The sequence below is a fragment of the Polistes dominula genome, unplaced genomic scaffold (assembly GCF_049000335.1).
Source record: "Polistes dominula isolate Pdom_NZ unplaced genomic scaffold, Pdom_raw_medaka contig_68, whole genome shotgun sequence".
Lineage (NCBI taxonomy): Eukaryota > Metazoa > Arthropoda > Insecta > Hymenoptera > Vespidae > Polistes > Polistes dominula.
In genome coordinates this window covers 761,783-785,061 of record NW_028301034.1, presented here as the reverse complement: position 1 = coordinate 785,061, position 23,279 = coordinate 761,783, and the positions used below count along the sequence as shown (strand labels likewise).

Genomic DNA, 23,279 nt, shown 5'->3' with positions numbered 1-23,279 from the left:
GTCAAAATATTTGGAAAAAGTCACGGACGTGTATGAGATAGGTGAAAGAATATATTCATCGATTACTCGGGACTTTCTTTTTCTTGTTTTTTTTTTTTTTCCTTAAGTTATGTAAAACGTTCACGCGTTTACTTTCACCGACCATGTTTTGTTGTCGTAATGATACTACAAAACTGGATTTTCTCTCGATGTTGCGTATAAATGATTATTCGCAAAAAAAAAAGAAAAAGAAGAAAAGCAAATTAATTAAAATAAAACGTATAAAACATTTGGTTAGAATATTTGCGAAAATTAGAAATTGTAGTTAGGGAGAATTGACGATGTTCATAAATTGTCAGCAACAAGTAGTGCACCATATCCACTAGCATTTTAAAACCGAGGTTTAAAAAAGAATAATCTCAAGAGAGTGGGAGGAAGAAAAAGGGGGAGAGACACGTCGAGGATAACGAACGATGCACGATCCTGGATTGTCTAACGAGCCGGAAACCGGAAGTGCCGCCTATGAATCGCGAAGGAATCGCGTTTAAAACGTACGATCCCAAAGTTGTCCGAGCTGTTTGACTTCCGTTTCTACACGAGTCAAGAGACGTTTGACTTTGTCCCTTCTCTTCGTTTTTTTTTTCTTTTTGTATTCTCTTCCTCGTCCCCTTCTTCATCTTTTTCTTCATCTTCTTATTCATACGTCGACGGAAACGGGAAGTCCGTGCACATGCATTCGCGATTACTTACAATTTATTCTTTGCCAAAACTAATTCGCCATTCGTCCGATTAAAAGATTTATCGCTTCCCAATAAAAATTGATCATGGTGGTGTTGGCAACAACAAACGTGCTCCTCCTTGAAATACTTAACAAATATTCTTCCGAATAATCGCAAAATTAATTCTCTTGTTTTCTTTGTTTTTTTTTTTCGTTTCTTTGGAACAAATTTAAAAATAAATTCATCGAACGAATAATACCAAGAAGTACTAATTTATTTTAACTCATTGACTGCCAACTACGAGATATCTCGTAGTGTGTGCTGCAATTTCATAATAATTAGGGATCCTATAGGAGGGATGCGCCATGTACATTGATGGGGGACTGGAACTCGATTTTGCGCGCGATTGATTCAAACATTGAAATAATTATGAAATAATTTTTTACTATATTTAATGATAATTAAAAATTTATATTAAAATAGAATAGGTTACAGGAAAAAATGATTATAAATTCAAGCGGTCCCCCAAAATTTTCAGCCAATGGCACATGAGCTGAATATGAATGGCACATCCCTCCTACAGGATCCCTAATATTAATTACAAATGGTTATTTACGTTAAGAATTATTAAAAAGGTTGAATAAAATATTAATATGGTGTAGAAAACATTAATTATCAATTATTGTTAATACCATTACAATATTATATCAGTAACTTAATATTATTATATTTTTTTAAATTTAAAGCAAGTCGCTGTAAATATGTCTGCCAGTCAATGGGTTAAACGAATTCTCTCGCAAATAATTGTCAAACGATAAATTCTTTGAAAAAAAAAGAACAACTAATTAACGAATACTATGAAAACAAATATTAACAAATATCGAATAACCAAAGATGTTAACGCGTCGATTACGTCGATTAATATTCTTCGTTTTATTTAACATGAGTTTGTTATTATGCGTAGAGAAGCGTGTTAGACATAAACGTAACTCGCCATCTCTGGGTTTGTAAGTGCAACGGTCAACGACGTTATTATTCCAGCTCGTTCCTTATCGAATAGGTCATCGTCAATGTTCTCTCTCTCTCTCTCTCTCTCTCTCTCTCTTATAAAGTAGCAAATGCAATCGTGCTCGCACGCACGTACAATACCGGACACGACAGAAAATTCTTCTCTCTCTCTATCTCTCTCTCTTTCTCTCTATCTCTCCCTTTCTTTCTCTCTTTTCCTCTACGCAGTTCGCATTAGCTTCATTCATGTCACTCTCTATTCTCCATTTCGCTTTTTTCTTTTTCCTCTCTTTTCTTTTCCTTACTCCTTCCCCATATTGTCGTCATCGTCATAGTCGTCGTCGTCGTCGTCGTCGCGTTCCTATGGTAAATACACGCGACGAATTTCAACAACATTCGTTCCACCATCTACCACAATTTCCATTGAATCGAATTTCTTTGACACGTGGGAAGGTATGCGGCGCGCGATACTACATTTTACTCTTTGGCAAATGTCGTGTAAAAAAAATAAAAAAAATTATGCGCCTACTACACGTGTAGTTATCCTATTAGAAGATTGCGTTTTATGTAGCAACATCGTGTCGTAATTCTCAAAAAATTTCAAAGCATCTTTTTCTCTTTTTTTCTTCGTCCAGTTACACACCTTTGAGTCGAATTTATTTGATGGTGTTGGGGAAGGGAGGGGAGAGGAGAGGAGGGTGGGAGGGGGGGCAGGGGTTAAAGCTGTGCTTTTCCAGTACCGGTGTATTACGCAAATGTGTTTCCCTTGCTTGTACAACCGAATAACGTTGTTATCTTGGAACGTTGACGGTGTTGTTTCTTCCATCTGTCGCGTGTATTTACGTTCTAACATTGCAACTATTATCTTGGTTGCATTTGTCCTCGACTTTTTTTACTTGTTTTGTTTTTTTTTTCATGATTCCTATCGTCCTCGTCCTCATCATCATCGTCATTGTCGTAGTTGTCGTTGAGAACATTTAATCACCTTGACCTGGTTTACCAAAGGAACCTAAGAAGCCGGACACTGTGGAAGTAAGCAAGTGCGTTACAATGTTCAACCAAATACGGCGTTAATATAGCTTTCTTGAAAGAGACCGTTCAATTTCGCAATTACATGGCTGCTGTGTAAGAGAAGGCTGCCGTTACATGGACCAAATAATGATTGATCGTATTCGCGAGGTAGATTAAAACGTCGTTGTCAAGATGTATTTTACCTTTCTTTTTTAACACTCGATGACGATAATTTCAAAATCGAATAATAATAATAATAATAATAATGATAGCCATGGCAAGGTAAACAAATAAGAAATGATCCTTCTTTTTTTGGGTCGAGATGGGAAGGCTTTTTGCTCTGACAGAAAATACTAAAGTGTTCTCATAGTGTCATAACTTGGCAATAGTGGTGGAGGAGTAAAAAAAAAAAAAGAAAAAAAAAAAACTAAGGAGAAAATAAGGGAAACGGATCGTAAAGAAGCGCGTTTATCGCATCGACGAGTTTCTAGCGGAGATGAGATGGAATTACAATGAAAAGGAGTCTCGACCACGAAAGGGGAACTAAAAGGAAGAAAGAATGAAGAAAAAGAAGAAGAAGAAGAAGAAGAAAAAAAGTGGGAAAAGAAGAAGGGACATTTGGAATAACACTTAAATCGTTTTACGGATGGCGAACTATTTCTACCACCACGTCTTGGCTCGTGCCACGTCGAACCGAGCGAGTTTCAGTCGCTATAACACCGTCTTTTAGTTCAACGAAGAGAAAGAGAAAGAGAGTGAGAGAGAGAAAGAGAGAGAGAGAGAGAGAGAGAAGGAAGAACGTGTCGAGACTCTCGAGCGCAGTATAAACGGTAAGCAGAGGGAAAAAGGGGAGGTTCCTCGAGGTGAGACGGTAGTTGGAAAGGGAGATTAATGAGGTTATGTCGTCGACTTGGTAACCAGACACCTACGGTCCTGTTTCCATTTCACCACCAGATACGTGCAAACTCTATACCGGCTTTGGTGCGCGTTTGGTAAGAACGATAATAAATGTCATGGCTCGACGATTGCACCAAAAAATATTCTAATTTTATTGACGTATTATTTATTTATGTGTATGTAATTAGTGTCTCTTTTTTTATACTCCCTATTAAGGTTTATTTCTTTACGAACATTTTTTTTTTTTTTTATACATTTATCCAATATTATCAAAGATGTCGCGTATTTTTACCATTTATCTGAAGTCAATAGTATACAATTTGTATTTTACCGAATGGTTAAATCCATCCCATTTTACCAACCATGTCCTCGTTGCTCGATTTTAACGACCCAATACGAAATTAGTAATTCGACGTGGTTGTAGCTCGTTGACTACGTTTACTATTTACATGAATATTTTAGTTAGATCTATTTTCAGGAAAATAAATTTCAAAGAGATGTTTAATATTCAATAGTAACGATACTTTGGTGAGGTGACACATCGACATTGCGTGTCCCTTGAGGAAAGGATAACGTATGTTTCGGGCCCTTTCTTCCGTCCTGCGCCACGTGGTACCGTCGTCTTTGCTTTCATGCTCGCTTCCCTCCAAAATTTGCATTTATCGTGCGTCACGAGAGACACGCACTATTAATGAATACGCACTTGTCGCTATTTCCTTCCTTCCTACCTTTTTCTTTCCTAATCCTTATTTAATCCTCCCCCCATACTTTCTTTTTTCTTCCCATAAACCTAAGTTCTCGTTACTTCACTTAAATAAAGAATAAGGAAGAGGTTTACAGTATTTTATAAGATAGAAAAAGTTTAAGAAAAAAAAAAAAACACTGACATAAATTTAACAGCACGCAAAAGAAGATGGAAGGAGAAAAAAACAAAGAAGAAGAAGGGGAAGGGAAAGTAGAATTAAATAAAAGAAAATAAGGAGAGAAGTACGAAAAAAAAAAGATGGGTGAAGATACGTAGTTATTCGAAGAAAAGGAAAAGAAAAAAGTTAACTATTTCTGATAAAACACGCGAGGTCATTTATATTTTCGCAAATAAAGAGAGAGAGAGAGAGAAAAAAAACGATAGAGAAGAAAAAGCGTACTCGAGGCACCCTCGTCTTCTTCCTTCTCTCGGGTAGATTTTCGATCTAACGTTTAAGTAAGTTGAAAAGAGAGAAAAAGGACACCCTCTCTTTCGTAAGATAAACAAACTGCCTGGTGGAAAGTAAAGCGAATAGACGTTATCACGTGACTTCTTTCGTGTCGCGTCGAAACGGCCTACAACGTATAATGGTAATCAAGTATATCCGTGTATACTTCCTATCTCTTTCTTTCACATTCTATTAAACGAAGATGGAGGAGTATAGGTATCGTGTGTCTCCATCTTCCAACATTAATTGCTTGGAATTTCGAGAGCGTAACGTTTAGACATTAATTTACGAGTATGCTATAACATAGATTGAATTCCGATATAGGAACCGATTTGGAAAAATTATACATATCGTCATCATTACCGTAATAAAACAAAGCAAAAAAAGGGAGAGAGATCAAGTAGAGAGGGTGTATATTTCGATGACGTAAATGACAGAAGGAAACGATCCTCCTAATCGACGATCAAAATTGATTCTGTTTTCAGGGGGTGTCGTGGCGCCAGGAAACAGATAAGAAGAGTCAGAAGCAGACGGTGTTAGTGCCAGGACGTGCTAGCCTATTCGCTTTTATCCCTCCTCATTCTTTTTATCATCTACGTCAGCGCGCATTCTCTTCTCTCTCTCTCTCTCTCTCTCTCTCTTTCTCTTTTTCTAGTACTATCTCGAGATGAAGAGAACGTTATAGCAAGCGAGAAGCGTTGCGAGAAGCGAACGATCAATTGATGAATCTTCGCGAGCAGCGCCCTAATCGCGACATCCGTCTTTCTCCTTCCATCGCTACTCCTCCATTCTTAACTTCTACCAAGTGACAATGGTTTGTGCCTCGTGACTAACAGCGCATATCTTTGTCCAAGAATTGACCGCGGCCACGTGAGCGCGAATCATTTCGCGGAACAAATTGTACGGAATGATGCTCGTATCAAAGAAATCCGTTTGTTTATCTGTTTCTTCTTTTTCTATTTTTTTTTTTTTTTAATCTTAATTCTCCTCTCGTTTTCTTGTTCTTATGTTTCGTTTAAAATTAAGTAAATAACAATCGTGACAAAATCAATTTGTTTCTTTGAAACCCTCAACCACCCCTTCCCCAAACCCCCATATGATGTTTATCCTTTTTATTCATATACATGTATATATCTATAAGCATATGTATTTAATTATTTCATGTTTATGTCGACGTGTTTGTGTTCGAAGTAACACACAACTATGTCAATCTATCGAAGAGATGCATGCATACGTGTGTGCGTGCGTGCACAGCAGAGGCGTAGAACTGAGGAATTACATAAAATGTCGTAGCTCGTTACGTAACAAGCTTCTCCTTTGGTATTTCACTTGCACACGTCGAGAGAGAGAGAGAGAGAGAGAGAAAAAGAGAGAGAGAAGAATTCGTTCATGCGCGAATAAACGGTCCTTTCTCGTTTCAAATCTATTTTAGGTAATACGCCCACGTAATTTGTACGCTGTCAATTCGTTTAACCGATTACAATAGGGTAAAAAGGGATAGAATAAAAGGACTGGGGGGGGAGGAAAACAGAGGAGGGTTTTTACAGTTAAAAATCTATCACAAGCTTAACGTTCTTACTTTGATTATTCCAAATGCAACGATACCACCAATCGCATTCAGCACAATCTATGCAACTCTCATTCGGACTTTCAACTTGATTCATGTATCGATTCTCTTTCTTCGTTACTCCTCTCTTCACAACGATCTATACGTTGTATTATTCTCATCTCGGTTTTGCTTTCGACACAAAGCAAAGTGTTACGAATGGAATCTCAACCCTCTCTTCGACCTCATTTCAATAACGTTCGAGTTTTAATGTGATTGCTTCCCTATTAGCAACGATCGATCGATCGATCGGTATGTTTCGTCGAATGTTGCAGAATACGTGAATTAAATTAAAAAAAAAAAAAAAAGGAAGAGTATGGTTTATCTTAACAATACAATTGTTCAATTTTAAGTAGAGCAATAAGTACTCTTAACGTTTCATCAATTTTTTGTTAATAATTAATTGTTCTAGATCTATAAGAAGATTATATTTAATTGGTTGTAATTTTATTATGATAGGTTGGAGGATAAGTAATATGACAAGAAAACGCGTATGTAGTCGTGTTAAATAGGTTTACGCGTAAATCGTTTTATGTCTGTATTTAACAGAGGAGGCAAACCGCGGTGTTGGTAATTAAAGCCTCTCTCCCTCTCCCTCTCTCTCTCTCTCTCTCTCTTTCTCTCTCTCTCTGGTAGTCGCTTACGCCATTGCCACCTACATTCGCTATAAATAGGCATGTTTTGCCAAGAGTTTAGCACGTAATGCGTGCAGGCACGCGTATCGGACGCACTTTGCCCGACGCATCTAACCAGCCCATCGGTTGTCGACGCTTCGCGTGTTTCTTGACGGGTCGCCTATTTTATTTTATTTTATTTTATTGTATCTATTAATAATTTGTTTTCACATCGATGCGCATTTTATTATTATTATTATCTTTTAAACGTCATATTTTATTAAATTAAAACATATGTTAATCAAATCTAAGAACTGATTCGAAAAAAAAGAAAGACACAACAATCATCTCATTGAACATACAGAATATTAATTTGTTAATTAAAAATAAATAAAAAAAAAGCAATAAATTAAAGCGTATAATCCTATATACAAGATTATTTGAAACGAAAAATATGAAACTAACGTAAATAAATAAATTCTCGTCAATTTCGAATGGCTCGTTTTGAATAAAATTTCGAACAAAAAAATAAAAAGCTTCAAACGAGAGAGAGAGAGAGAGAAAGATAAAAAAAGATAACACAATTATTTAAAATATCGTGCGTAAATGATTATAATATATCGCATATAGTAACGGATAGTAGTAGTCCGTACTATCGCACGATCCGATTAAAACTTATTCGACTGATTTGCTTAGCGTCGTTCACCAATGGCGGCTCTATCCATCGATTGGATTTTCCTGGAATGAAACGTAAATATTTTACAAGCCGAATCGTGTATCGGATAACTCGATGTTGCGTTCGAGTCATACTATGCATTTCCGTAGTCGGTTGCGCTATACTTTTCACTAGTTCATATGCGCACGCGTGCGCTGGCACACGTACGACAGATAGAAAAAGAAATAAATAGACTAATAGAAATATATACATACATACATACACACACATATATATAGAGAGAGAGAGAAAGAGAGAGATAGAGATAGAGAATGAAGAAAAGGGAACTAGAGGGTAGTAGAGATCGATTGTCCTTGCCTCTCAAGGCTGCTGCCGGTGCTTGGTCGAGGAGGGTGAGTTGAAATAGAATTTATAGCATACGCTTCTGGCATATTAATAGAACCGACAACACGGCTCGTCCACAACGACAACGACAACGACAACGACAACGACAACGACAACGACGAAGACGACGAAGCCACTGCTAGTTCAATTTACACGACTCCGTTGCACGCGAGTTACGGAAATAAGAACCAAAGCAAGATCCGCTAATTTTCTCCTATTTTTCTTTTATTATTATTTTCCCTTCTTTTTTTTTCTTTTTTCTTTCTTTTTTTTCTTTTTATCTATTACATTTTTCCATCATGATATAACGACGTGAAACCAGTTACGCGCTTTCGATGATTTAAAAAAAGTACTTCACTTGCTAGTTTTGTAATTAAATTCATTTATCGCGGGAGTTATGTAAAACAGTTGTTACACGAGAGATAGAAATTGCGTTAGTGTTTTTTTTTTTTTTTTTTTTTTTTTTTTTTTTTTAACAAGAAATAAAAGTCATGAATATAGTTTTAGGAAATTCGAGAGAAAATTAATGTGATTTTAATATTTGTTATAGGATACATTTCTACGAGTAGATCATCATGTAATATGAATGTTTTTTTTATTTCTTTTGAGGTAAACACATGAGAGGTGTTCATACTGTTAAAGAAAAGCGGAAATTGGAGGTGGTGGATGGAAAAAAAATAATTCTTGTATGAAAATTACAAGGGAATAACCGTCTAACGTTTGATGTTTCTCAAAAATCGCTTATACGTTTAATTAGAAATTCGAGAGAAAATTAATGTGATTTTAATATTTGTTATAGGATACATTTCTACGAGTAGATCATCATGTAATATCAATGTTTTTTTTATTTCTTTTGAGGTAAACACATGAGAGGTGTTCATACTGTTAAAGAAAAGAGGAAATTGGAAGGTGGTGGATGGAAAAAAAATGATTCTTGTATGAAAATTACAAGGGAATAACCGTCTAACGTTTGATGTTTCTCAAAAATCGCTTGTACGTTTAATCATTCAAAATTTCATCGATGATAAACGTACGAGCGTTGAAATATTCCTTATTCTATGGTATATACTGTACCAGATGGTTTCGTTATACAGTATGTCTCGTTTACATTGTCCTTATTTATTTGATTTTATTTCCTTTTGTTTTTCAATGAAAATTTTTCTCTACGGATTGATAAATACTGTGCCATATAGGATTTTTACAGTAGCAAATGATTATACTATTATCTAACTAGGGAAACTACATTACAGATGAAAATAATATAAAAGAAGATGGTTCTTAAATTGGTTGTGTGAGTGAAAGTTTGATTGCCCCTCTTAACGCGTTTTTTCCCCAATCGATTGGACGGTCGTGACCGGTAGTAATAAAATAAAAAATAAAATTAAAAAAAAAAAAGAAGTATAGGGATAAAAAAAAAAAAAGCTGAACTTTCAGAGACACAGTGTAGTGATAACTCGACGAATGTAATATCCGTTACTAATTGGTCGCAATTAGTAATCAATTCGTTGGGTCCGTTCCATTATTACAATGCTACGAGCCTAAAAGAGAGAATCTCTTTAATTAATCGTTAATTAGTGGCTGATAACTGTAATCATCAGTCGTGTGATTAAATTGACAATCTCGCGGTATCTATTCTCGCCTAATTTTTCGATTTGTTCATTTTCAAATAAGAAATGAAAGAGAGAAGGAAAAATTAAACGACCCAAATCGAAAATAATTATGCTTAACCTCTTTAAGATTTTTTTTTAACACCACACATGTGAACATTTGATTTGATTTGTATATTTTATATATTATAATGTTTGTTTACATTTTATATTTTGAATTATTTATACAAAATTAATTTATATTATTTATATTTTGATTTATTTTTATAAATAAAATCGTAAAACATTTTCAAAGAAGAAATCAACAGTTGATACAAAATTAATCTTTTCTATACAGTATGACATATTAATACAGGGTGATCAATTAAAATCAAGACATTTAAATATCTTTTCGGTTTATTGCGATGCAAAGGATCAACATCTGGTAATAATATATTTTTCCCCTAGATCATTATGTTTCAAATTATCAAGGTAATCCGTATTTTTGAACATACACCTACATTATTTATTGCGCGCATCCTGTAACTTATCAAAAAAAAAAAAATACATTAAAATACGTATAATAATAATATGCTCTTGAAATGAACTTGATCTTAGAAAATTAAAGTTTCAATATCACACATCCGCACACATACATCTATTGATGTATAATTATGATTGAATAATATTCGTTGTCTTTGTCATCGTCGTCGTCATCGTCGTCATCGTCGTCATCAACTTTGTCGTAGTCATTCGTCGTCGTAACGTTTCGTCACGTGTTGTTCTCGGACACTGTCACGATTTGCGAGATCGTTATATTAATTTAGGGTTAACGCTCATTAAAACTTGACGATAGAGGAGCTCTGCTCTCGTGTTGTATCTCGAACGATAACGACGGACGATAGGTACGAAGCTAAAATCTCTTCTCCTCGTTTGTTGATTATTATGCAATGATTACCGCGTGCAGTACGCGCGTCGCGGCGTTTTGTTTCATCTTCGTTACGAAACTCGTTCGGGTACGCTCGAACGAGAGTAATTATAACGGAACTTCTCTCCTTCCCTTATCCTTCTACTTGTATCCTCTCTTTCTATCCAGTACAACTGATTATACATAAAGGGGAGAGATGGGGGGGGGGAGGCGAGGGAATTGCTCAGAACTTCCGGCTCGTGTAATATTTCTCTCTCTCTTTTAATACAACCGATAGATGTAACGTCGAGGAATTTAGATCACATGTTATTAGTTCAAAGTATTTTAATCTTTGACTTTTTTCTTTTTCTTTTTTTTAACATTTAACCCTTTCAAACACGATTTATATTACATTATTTTTTTGTCAATCAGCTATGCTCATTAATGAATATCATTTTATCGGAGGATAAGTAACATTCGTAATTAAATTATATCTCGTAATATTAATTATTGGTCAAAAGTCATTATAATTTAATGCGATTTTATAATAACAAAAATTAAGAGTGTTTTCAAGTAATCGTAATTAGTATTAAATTGGTTAAACTATAAGACGAATTACAAAACGATAGGAATCCTTTAGAAATCAATCAATTACTTTAAATGTATTAATAAATTAAAAAGATAACAGAACGGGCTGGAAGGGGAGGAAGAGGAAAGAGTACGTAAGATGATCAAAGAAATGATCTGAAAAGTATTCGAGTCAACTGAGAAGATTATTTCTGGAATTGTCGCGTACGTATTCACTCTCGGAGATTATCGTCTCTATCTTTTCACCACCTTCTTCTTCTCCTCCTCTTCCTGCCTTCGTCCCTGTCTTCCTTTTTCATGCGAAGGGGCTCATCCTGCATTCTACGAGGATTAAGGCTGACGGCATTCCTGGGTTTAATAAGTGTCGCCCGAACGACGTAAATTAGTTCAATGTGCTCGAAGGTGGGCCAGTCACCTCCTCACCAACATCATCCAACACCAACACACTAGTACCTATACCAACATCTGTACCAACACTACTTTCGTTTATCGTATATCCTCTCTTCTCCCGGTAGCAACAATTCAGAGCTGCTGCATCGCGTAATTAAAATTACTCCGTCATACTTTACGTCAAGGCCGGCTTGCAGAAGCGCAACGTCCCTACAGTAATTGAAGTTGTCCCAAAGGGTGGTATAGTAGTACTGGTGATAGTACCTGTACTATCTTATCTACTACCAGTGATGAAAAGATGGAAGAGGAGGTTAAGGAAGGATAAAAGGAAGGAAGGTAGTAAGAAGACGACAACAACGTTTTTACCTTCCTACTGTCAATGAAATCAGTATGGTTAACGTGACAACAAAAAAATAACGCTAGAATTTCATACTTTGAATTAATTTTGTTACTATTTGGCCTTTAGAATATTTCTCAATCAGAGCATTCATTCTATTTCCAATTTTTTTTAAATATATTATTATTATTATTTATATTGGTATAACGGCATAAGCGTAGGCATATAGGATAGATAAGTCTAGAAAATTTGTGACAATGATTGATACACGTCTAATTCTTACCTTGATCGAAGAACTATCTGTAGCGGTGCATTCTATGATCTGTAAGCAAACGAAACATTTGAATTAGACGTTAAAAGGTGAATGTGAATCGCGTTAGTATTTAATTTGATCTACGTGGAAACTATCTCGTCATCGTTATTTAAGAAGTCTGCAGTACATAGCTCTCTCGAAGAAGAAGAAGAAGAAGAAGAAAAAGAAGAAGAAGAAGAAGAAAGAAAAACAAGAATGAAAGAAGTAGGTAGGGCTTTAAAGAGTCCACGTTACGACATTCCAAGCGATAAAAGCAGTCGAGTAAGGAATTCTTTCTTAGCCGAGCAATCCAGAGAGTCAGTCCATTAAACTCTTGTTTCCCTTCGAGCAACAAGGATGATCTCTCGCGTGCGAGGTATCCTCGAACGAGAAAGCAGGCAAAGGCGAGAAGAAGGAGCGTTTAAAACGGCCGCGGCTGCGGCCACGGCGCCGGCATGCAACGGCCCTGGGGCTATTGGCGCGTGGCGGTGCTAATGAACTTCGGAGTCACGTTTTGTAAAAGCACGTGGCACTTTTGTATGCATATACGTAGGAGAGGAAGAGAGCAAAAAGATCGAAGGGGGCTTGGATGGGGGAAGGGGGGAGGGGTAGGTTGATGGGAGGGGGGGAGAGAGTTTGAGTCGTTGCATTAACATTCGCTCATTATAGTACGTACTATACATTGCGTACGTCCTGCGTACTTCGACCTCAAAGATTATTTTAGTTAAAGAGAGAGAGAGAGAGAGAGAGAGAGAGAGAAAGCATAAGCTATAGCAGTGTCGTTTTAATGGAAGCAATAACGCATAACTAATGGACGTCATCGATCAAACACTTACTCTATTTAATCGCTTAACATTAATTAATGGTTAGTTAAAGTGCCGTATTTCGTAGTCCCCTTAGTCGTCGTTTGTTTCAAGTCACCGATACATCGAATTTCGTTAATATCATTTTATTTTAGTAAGTAGACCGTAGTAATTGCGGTCGCGTTTAATGGACGTGGTAATGCGTGTACTTATCGAACACCATTTACGAGGACACACCAAGCTTTCCGAGAAATACATATATATATATTTACTTAATCGTATAGAGATTTATAATATACATATATTATATATATATATATATATATATATATATATATATTTAATAAAATATTAATTGAGGGTATATCATTGTTAGAGGAGGGGAGGAAAATCGTTCGTTAACGTAGTCGGAATTAGGGAAGTAGTATGGGTAAACGGGAAGGAAGATAGGAGGCCGCACAACATTTGCCAACAAAATGACAAATACAATTTCATTATCGTGCGAACGAGCCTAGAGTCCAGCCAACTTTTGCATTCACTTGTTAGTTATGAAAATGCACGAAATCTGTTAGGAAGTCCATTAATTAAATCTTTCCTGCCTATTTCCTCCATCTCCCTCACACCTCTTCCGCAAAGCGTACGGAAAAGAGAGGAGTATTTCTTCTTATTGTTAAAGAGCAGACGAAACGTTGGACGGCATTTTCCGGTGGAAAGCCGTGGACGTGGCTCTCATTAAAAGTAAAACTCGAACGAGATGAAGAAAAAGATAGAGAAAGGACGTCATCATCTCGAGTCGACGTCGTTCGCTTACTTGCCAAGAATAACAATCAGGACGATTCGGTAGTAATGGAATTATCGTTTCGGACAGGCCGTTCCTCTTCGTTCCTTTTTTAGTCCCTCCTCCTCCTCCTCCTCCTCCTCCTCCTCCTCGACTTCCTCCAACTCCTCCACGTCTCCTTCTCTTACTCCTCAACTATTCCGTCATTGAGTCCATCGTTCGGTTTTTCAGACATGCCGGTGATTTAAGTGTTAATGAACTCCCAACGAGAGTCACGTTTGAAAAAGAAAAAAGAAAAAACAATGAAGCAAAAGGATAGAATCGCACAACGTACATAATTGGAGAATCCCAAGGTGTAGAGTGCGAAGCTTGCAAATTCATAGCTTGTTTTGCTCGTGGACGCGTTGTTACGCGGCTTGTCCGATAACATCGTCGTTGGGGTTCATCGTCGGGGTTCATCGTTCATCGACCACGTACATGTGTTGTAAGTAAATGTAATTTTCGCACGTAAAGCCAAAAATTTCCCTTTAACGCATAGGTATATACTACTTTGTAACATTCACACGGGACTGTTAAAAATCAGTTCTCCCACGCAATGCAGCTCAATTCAACGCAATGCAACTCAATGCAACGCAAATGCAACCCAAGTCAAGTCAAGGCAACGTAACGCGCGTCCTGTTGCTCTCTGTGAACGATTAGATACTTTCTCACGAATAATGCATCCCGCTGACAGGTTTAAAAAGCGAACAAGCTCACGCTTTTCCAGCGTGACACGCGAAGCCCGTAGAAATGTCATCGACCTTGCCCATTGCCCGCCACTTTTCCGGAGGAAGAAAGATATTATTCTTACTCAAGCGTACAAAAAAATACCTCAGCGTAAAGGATGCACGCGTGAAGAGCACACGCACTGCTCTTATCCCGCTCGACGAAGCTCACCATGGGAAAAAGGAGGAGGGTCGAGCCCTTCCTCTTCTAAAAAAACTACCCGGATCGATCGATTTCGTTCTGTGTAACAACTGAAACAAAAAAATTAACCAAAACAAAACCAATAATAATAATAATGATGATAATAATAAAAGTAAAGTGAAAAAAAAAATCAACTACAACAATATTTAACGTAGTAAAAATGAACGCGTATTAGTTGTCCTTAGTGGTAAGGAAGGAAATGAGAAAGAGGAAGAAGGTAGGGCAAAATAACGAGAAGAGGCGGAGACGATGTTGAATGGGCCGAAGAAACGAAGATTGGGAATGAAAAATAATCACTAGATCGGGTCGAGTTTAAAGGGGGGAATACCTTGGTTGAACATCGATCTCACTTTGCTTACTGGCCGTGGTAAATGTGGTCAATACGTGGCATTTAATTGGAACGTGTACGATGCACGCTGTTAATTAGAGGTATCGATCGTGCTGCAATTTATACGCTCCTTATCAATGATCACCGATCGATCATCGAATTGTTGTTGTTGTTGTTGTCTGTGGTGAGAACGTACGAGAAAGTTCAAAGTGTTATCTGTTTATCTTTTTCTTTCTTTTCTCTCTTATCCCCCTTTTCTCTCTTTTGCACTCGTTCGTTCGTTCGTTCGTTCGTTCTTATTTCATATTTCACAGAAAATCTACGACAAAGGCTAATCCCCGCTTACGCGAAAAGTCTTTCCTGAGATTGAAAATATCATCTCGAGAGAAAAGCTTAGATTCTCTTCAGGTAATCGTATTCACCGTGAAAATCGCCGTGAAAGGCGTCGAGTTAGTAGCGCCATACTTATCTTTTTCCAAGAATCTGTCCTCCCAAACCAGCACCCTCTTTCTACCCCCCTTTCTACTGTCCTATTTTCTCTAAATCTTATCTCCTGCTTTCGAAATAATTAATTTCAATGTTAAAATGCATCGAAGAGATTCAACCGAGAATTCCTCAGGGACTTTGTTAAAAGAGTTTAAGTTCGTAGCCACGGTTGGTATTAACCACGAGGAAAATGTGAAACTTGCTGGAAGAATACTTCCCAATGCGAGAGAGCCAGCCTTTTGGTATTCCGAAAAGTTTTGGCCTTCTTGAATTCGTAAGATCGAGGAGTTTAATAAGAAAAATAAAAAGAAAGAAATAAATAAATAAAAAAAAAAAAGGTAAAAGAAAAAGAAAAATAAAGTCGATAAAAATCGGCCATACGAAAGCCACCACCATCACCAACCACCACCCTGTCGACCCTTTCGAGGAACACAAAAGGGAGCTCAATTTCTCCGGCTTCGACGGCTTCCTGACCGACGCGACTACTACGGGACGCTTTTAGAAACAGGAAGTCTAAAAGAGTACCACGTAGACCTCGTAGACCTTTATTTTGAGAAAAAATATTAAAGTCTAAAGGTATTCTTGTCAAGAGAGAAAGAGAGAGAGAGAGAGAAAGGAAAATGGAAAAGGTAAAGAAAATACGAAAAAGTTTGTACCTTTTCACCCTCCATTATTTTCTATTTCGAGGAAAGAGAGAAAAGAGGAGACAGGAGGTGGGTAAATGTCCAATATTGTCGATATAAGATCGATAAATATAGTTTTTCTAGAAATAAAGATTTCAAGAGAACATAAGAGAGAAAGAGAGAAAGATAGATCGAAAATGATGAGGAGATAAGCAGGACAAAAGAAAGGGGCGAACACAAAAGTAGCCCAACCTAATCGGATTCGTCCAAATTTAGAATCGCTTGGAAATAGGCGTACTCCGACCTCTTAAGAGCAAGTTATTTTTGCCCCGATATATACGTTTCCGTACTATATTCCTACTGCTGCGGTACGATACGTTACGATGCGGTACAGTGCGGTGTAGCAGCAGCAGCAGCAACAGCAGCAGCAGCAGCAGCAGCAGCAGCAGCATGACGACCCAAATGTCAATCGTGATATTTCGTTGGAAAGGACAGTCGGTCGAACGTGTCCCAGCATACCAATCAATGATTCGAAATAGAACGCTTAACGTATCACTCTCTCATTTAACGTTTAGGCTTCATCGAATGTACGTATCGGTTATTAAACAAGTCAATTTATCGATCAGTTGAACGAGTCAACCAGTTTACAAGTAACCCTTCAATTCTCAGTCGTAATAATAATCCATTCGTCGACCATTTCGTTGTATCATTTAGAACGATGGTGAAATTCGATCGATTTGCCATGAGAGAAAAACGATGTTTCGCCAACTGTCGCGATTCGATCAACCGAAATAAATTCAAAACGAATTTTTCGTTTCTCCATACGGTTTATCTCCTTCTACTCCTATATCTACTACTCATCTCGAATTTTTCCATAACTTCTTACGTCCTTGATATTTCTTCGCATCTTTTACTCCCCTTTAACGTGATGCTTTACATCAAATCGAGCATGTTACGCGTAAGCCGTGAATACACGTAAAAGCGCATAAAAAGCTTCCAATAGGTGATCGGGCTTCTACCATGAAATACAATTTTCCAAAAGGGCATTTACTTTCGTTCTACTCAATTTACTTTTCCTATATTTCCCTCGTTCCTTTTTTCTTTCTCTCTCTCTCTCTCTCTCTTTCATTTATTCTTTCGCATTCGAATTTAGAGATCGTATTTCGAGAATATCGCGAGAAGTGTATTTCGGAAGCGACTCGCGCATCGACCCAGATATTGTGACTTTAATTACGTTCGCTTCGGCTCACCTCATCTCACCTATCTATTACCTATACGTGGTATATAGGAGATCCATTTAAAAATAGATATTAACCTATAAATGTGAAAATGCAAAAGAAGCGAAAAATCGATGAGCTATTTAAATGATTTTTTATTTAACATCGATATTGTTTTGAAATTCAATATTATTATTATTAAAAAAAACTACTACTTTCAATCCCTTTCGTGATTCACACACAGTATCTTGCGTAGGATTATATTAATTAACAAATGTAAACATTATTATAATAAAAACAAAAGGAGAAAAGAAACGTGTTTTTCAACCTATTGATATAAGTTTTTATTTATTTTTATTAACCCATTGACTTCTAGCAGTCAATGGGTTAAAAGAAACTACTACTTTCAATCCCCTTTGTGATTCTCACACAGTATCTCGCGTAGGATTATATTAATTAACAAATATAAACATTAATATAATAAAAACAAAAGGAGAAATAAAACGTGTTACAATCTATTAATATAAGTTTTTATTTACTTTTATTAACCCATTGACTGGCAGACATATTTAGGGCTCGTCTTGCCTTAAATGTTGAAAAATATAATAATATTAAGTTACTGATATAATATTGTAATGATATTTACAATAATTGATAATTAATATTTTTTACACTATATAAATATTTTATTGAACCTTTTAAGAATTTTTAACACAAATAACCATTTGTAATTAATCTAACATTGCACCACACATTACGAGATATCTCGTAGTTGGCAGTCAATGGGTTAAAAGAAACTCAAACACAGTATCTCGCGTAGGATTATATTAATTAACAAATATAAACATTATTATAATAAAAACTTAAACTACTTAACACCAGGATTGTTATGGCAAAATTATAACGAGAAACTTTGTTTATATTTTGTTAGTTGGCATTTTACACGAAGAGAAAAGTCAGGAAGGGGCAAAGCCGAGAACTACGCGCATCATAGTGGTCAAAAGAAAAAGAATAAGAAAAAGAAAAAGAAAAAGAAGAAGAAGAAGAAGAGAAACGTGGTTGGGGGTTGGGGGTTGGGGTTGTGCTTTCTGGTCGACGCTCGAAGCAGTTTACCGATGGTCGAGTAGTTACGACGAGAAAGAAGAAGAGGAGTCGGGGTGGACCGATAGTTTTTTCCATTTTTATCGGAAGAAAAGAGCGGTTCCAGTGCTGCTACGTAATGGAGTCCAGGCACGTATCCGTCGTGCACACGCCAGCAGAGCCCGCGGCTTTTCCAGCCAGTCACCCCACCGACTACTACTCTTCCAATCCCCGCCACCTATAGCAACCAACCCTCCATCGACGAACTGGAGCTTGACAGACCGATGTTAGAAGTTCTCTCTTTCTTCTTCTCCCTCACATTCACTCCCTCTCTCTCTCTCTCTCTCATATATACACACAGAAACGCGCGCTCGCGCGCGCACGTGAAACACCCCTAAACGCTTTTCTAGCTGGAAAAGAGCTGGCCAAGGTGGCATCTCGTTGAATTTTCACCGAACGTCGTATTTCGAAATTGACCTCTTTTCACAAAATATCGTTCAATTGCTATCTCTTTTATACTCCTCCTTCTTCGATTCGCCATTGGTTTTCTTAATTGAGAATCGTATCCTTCTTTGGATGTTACTTTTCCCTTGAGAAAGTAAGAAAAGTATATTATAGTTAACATTTATTTAATCTCACTTACATTATGGTTCTTTGTGATACTAGGATAAAGCAAAGAGAAGAAATTATCCTAAATATCAAGATAATAGAATTAATCCAATAACAACTGGAGAGAATGATCGATGAAATTTGAATAACACCAATTCCCAAGAATACAATCGCGTAAACTGTAAAACTGTCCAATGCGCCAAGTTTCTCTCTTTCTATCTTTTCTTTTTATTTATTTATTTTTTTTTCCTTGTTCTCTTCCTCCTCTTTACACAATCCGATTTCTCTTTTTTTTCGTTCCGTTCTTCACAATCGTTAGTACGATAGCCGTTATTGGCTTAACGCCCGTGTGTCGTCGTACGTCCTCTTTTTTTATCCTCCCACGTTTCTATTTTGTGTTTCGTTGCATCAGGTTGTTTTTTTTTTCTTCTTTTTTTTTTTTCATTTCCTAACACATCTCTGGATGCTTCAGATCGATCCAGATTGTTTCTACCTGACGATTAGAAGAAGAAGAAGTAGTAGTAGTAGTAGAAGAACAGAAAAAACTTGACGGATACGAGAATATTCCCAGAGATCGATTTTTCGATCCGTACGTTCGTTCTAGTAGCAGAAAAAACTGAAGGCAACCTGATGGGTTGTATGGTTGATGGACGCATATGTCTATGCATGTGTATGTGTGTGTATGTGTGTGTGTGTGTGTGTGTGTGTCGTTAAATTTTACACAGAGGAATACGCTTCCACGCTTCATAAATCTCTCGTAAAGTTGGCGTGGACACGGTTGAACGTTCGCACACGATCGGTTAGAATATACCCCTTCGAGATTAATAATTACGACCCTTGTAGTTCTCTAACATATCCGTATTGCTACGTAAAATGTACGTAAAGCAAACGAAGCGGAAAATGTTCTCGATATTGTCCATCGTAACGTTGTTGCCCATTAAATTCGTAAGGAGTTATTCAATCTTGACTAATGATCAACGTCTAAAGTACTTAATGGTAATAGATGATATGCTCGTTGATTTGACATTCAAAATATCATTTAGGTTCAGTCAAAAATCTGTAACAATATTTTTCGATTATTATTTTCAATTTATTAACCATCTTTATACATATAATTCTTCTGTGCGTGTGTATGTCATTGAACTCCTCCTAAACGGCTGGACCGATTTTAATGAAATTTTGTGTGTGTCTTCAGGTGGATTCGAAAATGGTTTAGATTTACAATTCGGTTCAATTTAAATTGTTTATTTCATTAATTTTTTATTTATAAATTGTTATACGACAAATTTATAGGTTGAGGTTAGTCGATATTTTTTGTTGATATGATACTTTTCGATATATTCGATATATTTCTCTTATTTTGTATCTTCTTGACTTATCTTTGACCTTTTTAATAAAAATTTTCATCAAAACGGTCCAGATTGTTTGTCACTGAACTCCTCCTAAACGGTTGGACCGATTTTAATCAAATTTTGCACACTGTGTGCAGTTTCATCCAACTTGAAAGATAGGATAGTTTATATCTCAATTTATAATCGCAATATTATTTGTTTATTAACAAAGAGTCATGATTATCTCTGTTAGTTCGGTAAGATTCTAACAGATGGTGGTATAAAGTAATTCGTTGGCTTAAAGACGTGTGTATCGGACTGATTGTGAACCACAGCAACGCGTGGCGGGGCACCCCTAGTTACTTTATAAAAAGTATCAATAGTAATTTATGAAAGTATTAATAAAAAGTATTGTTTTACTAATCCTGATTTCTTCCCATTAAAAATTTCTTTGATTTGCAATAACTTAGATTAGTATAAATGTTAGTTAGGGATTTTTGACAAGACATAGGTGACATACTAATTTCTCAAGTTTCATAGATGTTTAGGAATTACATAACTATATATTTCTATAAAAAAAAATTAGTTATACAATTATTTTATAAGAAATCTTTTTTTAATACTAAACGTATTAATCAAGTAATCGATTTTTCATTGTTCATTGTTTTTTTATTATTCTCTCTTTTACGCTTTCAACTCACTTTTCTACGAAAACCTTCTCATGCATATCTCAAATTCCAAAGAGGTCGCATCTTTTACCGCCTCTTTTGGAGTCAACAGTATAGGGTGTTTTTTTTTTCTTTCCAGCCACTCATTCATGCATTAAACTAACATTGCTTGACTTTAGTGATTTGACGAAAACTAATTTTTCAACGTGACTAGATCGTTGGAATTTTAATTTTTAATTATTATTATAATTACAAACATCATATTATAACTATCTATAAATAAAAATAATTTTATTTATTATTTAAATCAATATCAAAGAGACTGTATTATCCGTATTTATATCTAAGTAAAAATAACTTTAGTTCAAGATAGAATACTTGACTGGTTATGGTATAAACAGTTTCACATGAACTGTTGACAGATTTAGCATTAAAGGAAATGCTTCTTGAGGTTCGAAATAGATAAATATTTATCGTAAGCTTAGTGACGAAAAATAAGTGTAGAACTAGAGTAGTATACAACACGATCGTTTGATAAACCTAACGAATTGGAGGAGGCGTGTGATAGTCACCAAAACTGAGATCTTATTTTATGGTTAAATGGAACGGGTCCTTTTAAGAGAGCTACAACAGCAACAGCAACAGCAGCAGCAGCTTTGCCGCATTAGGGAGGACCATCCTCTGTCTTTTTCTTTTCGTTCTGTTGCACACACCAACAAGAAGAGGGCCGTGTTTCTTCTTCTTCTTCTTCTTCTTCTTCTTCTTCTTCTTCTTCCTCTTCCTTGTCCTACCATTGCCTTGTCTGACGTCTTTTTCTTTTTTCTTGCACTCGTCTTCCAAGGAATCGGTCCGTTTTGTTCTCTCTTCTCGCCGGTGCCCACGTTCGCACGCACTTTTTCGCAAAGGGCTTTCTCACAGAGAGAAAAAGAGAGAGAGAGAGAGAGAGAGGCGCATGCTTGAAACACGATCCAGTTCGTCCGTGCATGCATAATGAACCTGTTAGGATGCGAGCCTCGAGAAGAAATTCAAACTTCCTGTTTGGGGGTTCCAACTCCCTCGAAGAAGAATCTTTTTGCGTATTAAAAGTATACCTACAGATTAAGGGTTTAAGTCTATTTAGAAGAATTTTACAGCTTTTTCTATTTTTCTTTTTTTTTACCGAAGAATAAATAATTGAATCCTATTTAATTGTTTTTTTATTTTAAATAATTTAACAAAATAATATTTTATGAGCACAAATATTATTCAATTGAAATTACTTCATTCAACTTGCTTCGTATCACTATCTATTGCACAGTTTACAAAAATTTGACATAACAGTACTAAGATTACTCAAATAGATATTTGAAAAATTGATTTATGGGATTTAAGTATTGTGATGCATCATCTGATTGGTTAATGTACTTTTAAGAAGTAAACCGTTAGGGTTTTAATGATTTATCGGGCAGCGCGTGCTACATTCCTTTTTTGTGCTTCCATTCCATTTTGTTCACATTTTTGAACGCGGGCTATTGCAATTGAATTGTTTATGAATATTGTTGATTGGAAGAAACTTAATTTTGTAAATAAAAGATTGACCAATCAAGATGGCATTCCTCTCTCTCTCTTTTCAATGTTTGATTTTTTACAAACTTCTATCACACGATTTAATTAAAAAATAGTATTGTAAAATTTAGACCCTCCAAAAAGTAAACTACACCGTTTACTTTACACCCATACTTGGAAATAAATATGAAATAAGATGAGAGTCATGAATTTGTTGTCATTTTAAAGAAGGTTCGAAGTGTTACGATAAAAAATGCAGAAAGCCCAAAACTAAGTAGTATTATATGTAAAGTTGTTGGGCTTGCGTGTGGTGGAAGGTTTGTTAGCCCCATTAAACGGGCAAAAGGGTAAACCATCGAAGGGACGAGGAAAGTGACGATGAAGGGGAAGAAAGAGATAGAGAGAGAGTGGAGAGCAAGAGCAAGAGCGAGAGGGGAAGTTTGGAATGGCGGTGATTGGAGAAAGAGCTGGGAACGGCACGCAAGGTGCGCGCGCAACTTGGCGGGAAAACTGCCGTGTCTACGAGCTGGCAGCGGCAACGACCGATGAAAGGCACCTTCTTCTTGGCGGGACGCGAAGGACGACGGCCTTTCGCTTTCTTTCTTCAACTCTAGTGCGAAAATGAGTTGGCTCAAGTAAACCCTTACAAGGGATCGCT

General features: G+C 36.5%; 1 protein-coding gene and 1 long non-coding RNA gene across 4 annotated transcripts in view; one reads left to right on the top strand and one right to left on the bottom strand.

Annotated features, from left to right (window-relative positions):
• Pdk1 (Phosphoinositide-dependent kinase 1) overlaps positions 1-23,279 on the bottom strand; it is a 277,088-nt gene that overhangs the window by 179,247 nt on the left and 74,562 nt on the right. For 2 of the 3 annotated variants that reach the window (XM_015329378.2, XM_089174536.1), the window contains exon 2: positions 12,179-12,217. In XM_015329378.2, the coding sequence (XP_015184864.1) occupies positions 12,179-12,217 (39 nt within the window). Of the gene's footprint in view, positions 1-12,178; positions 12,218-14,638; positions 14,785-23,279 lie in introns of all 3 variants that reach the window. The other variant, XM_015329376.2, reaches the window with a different exon arrangement.
• LOC149031858 (uncharacterized) lies at positions 2,738-8,550 on the top strand. The gene is made up of 2 exons (XR_016177287.1): positions 2,738-3,709; positions 5,293-8,550. It is a non-coding gene; the product is annotated as an uncharacterized LOC149031858 (long non-coding RNA).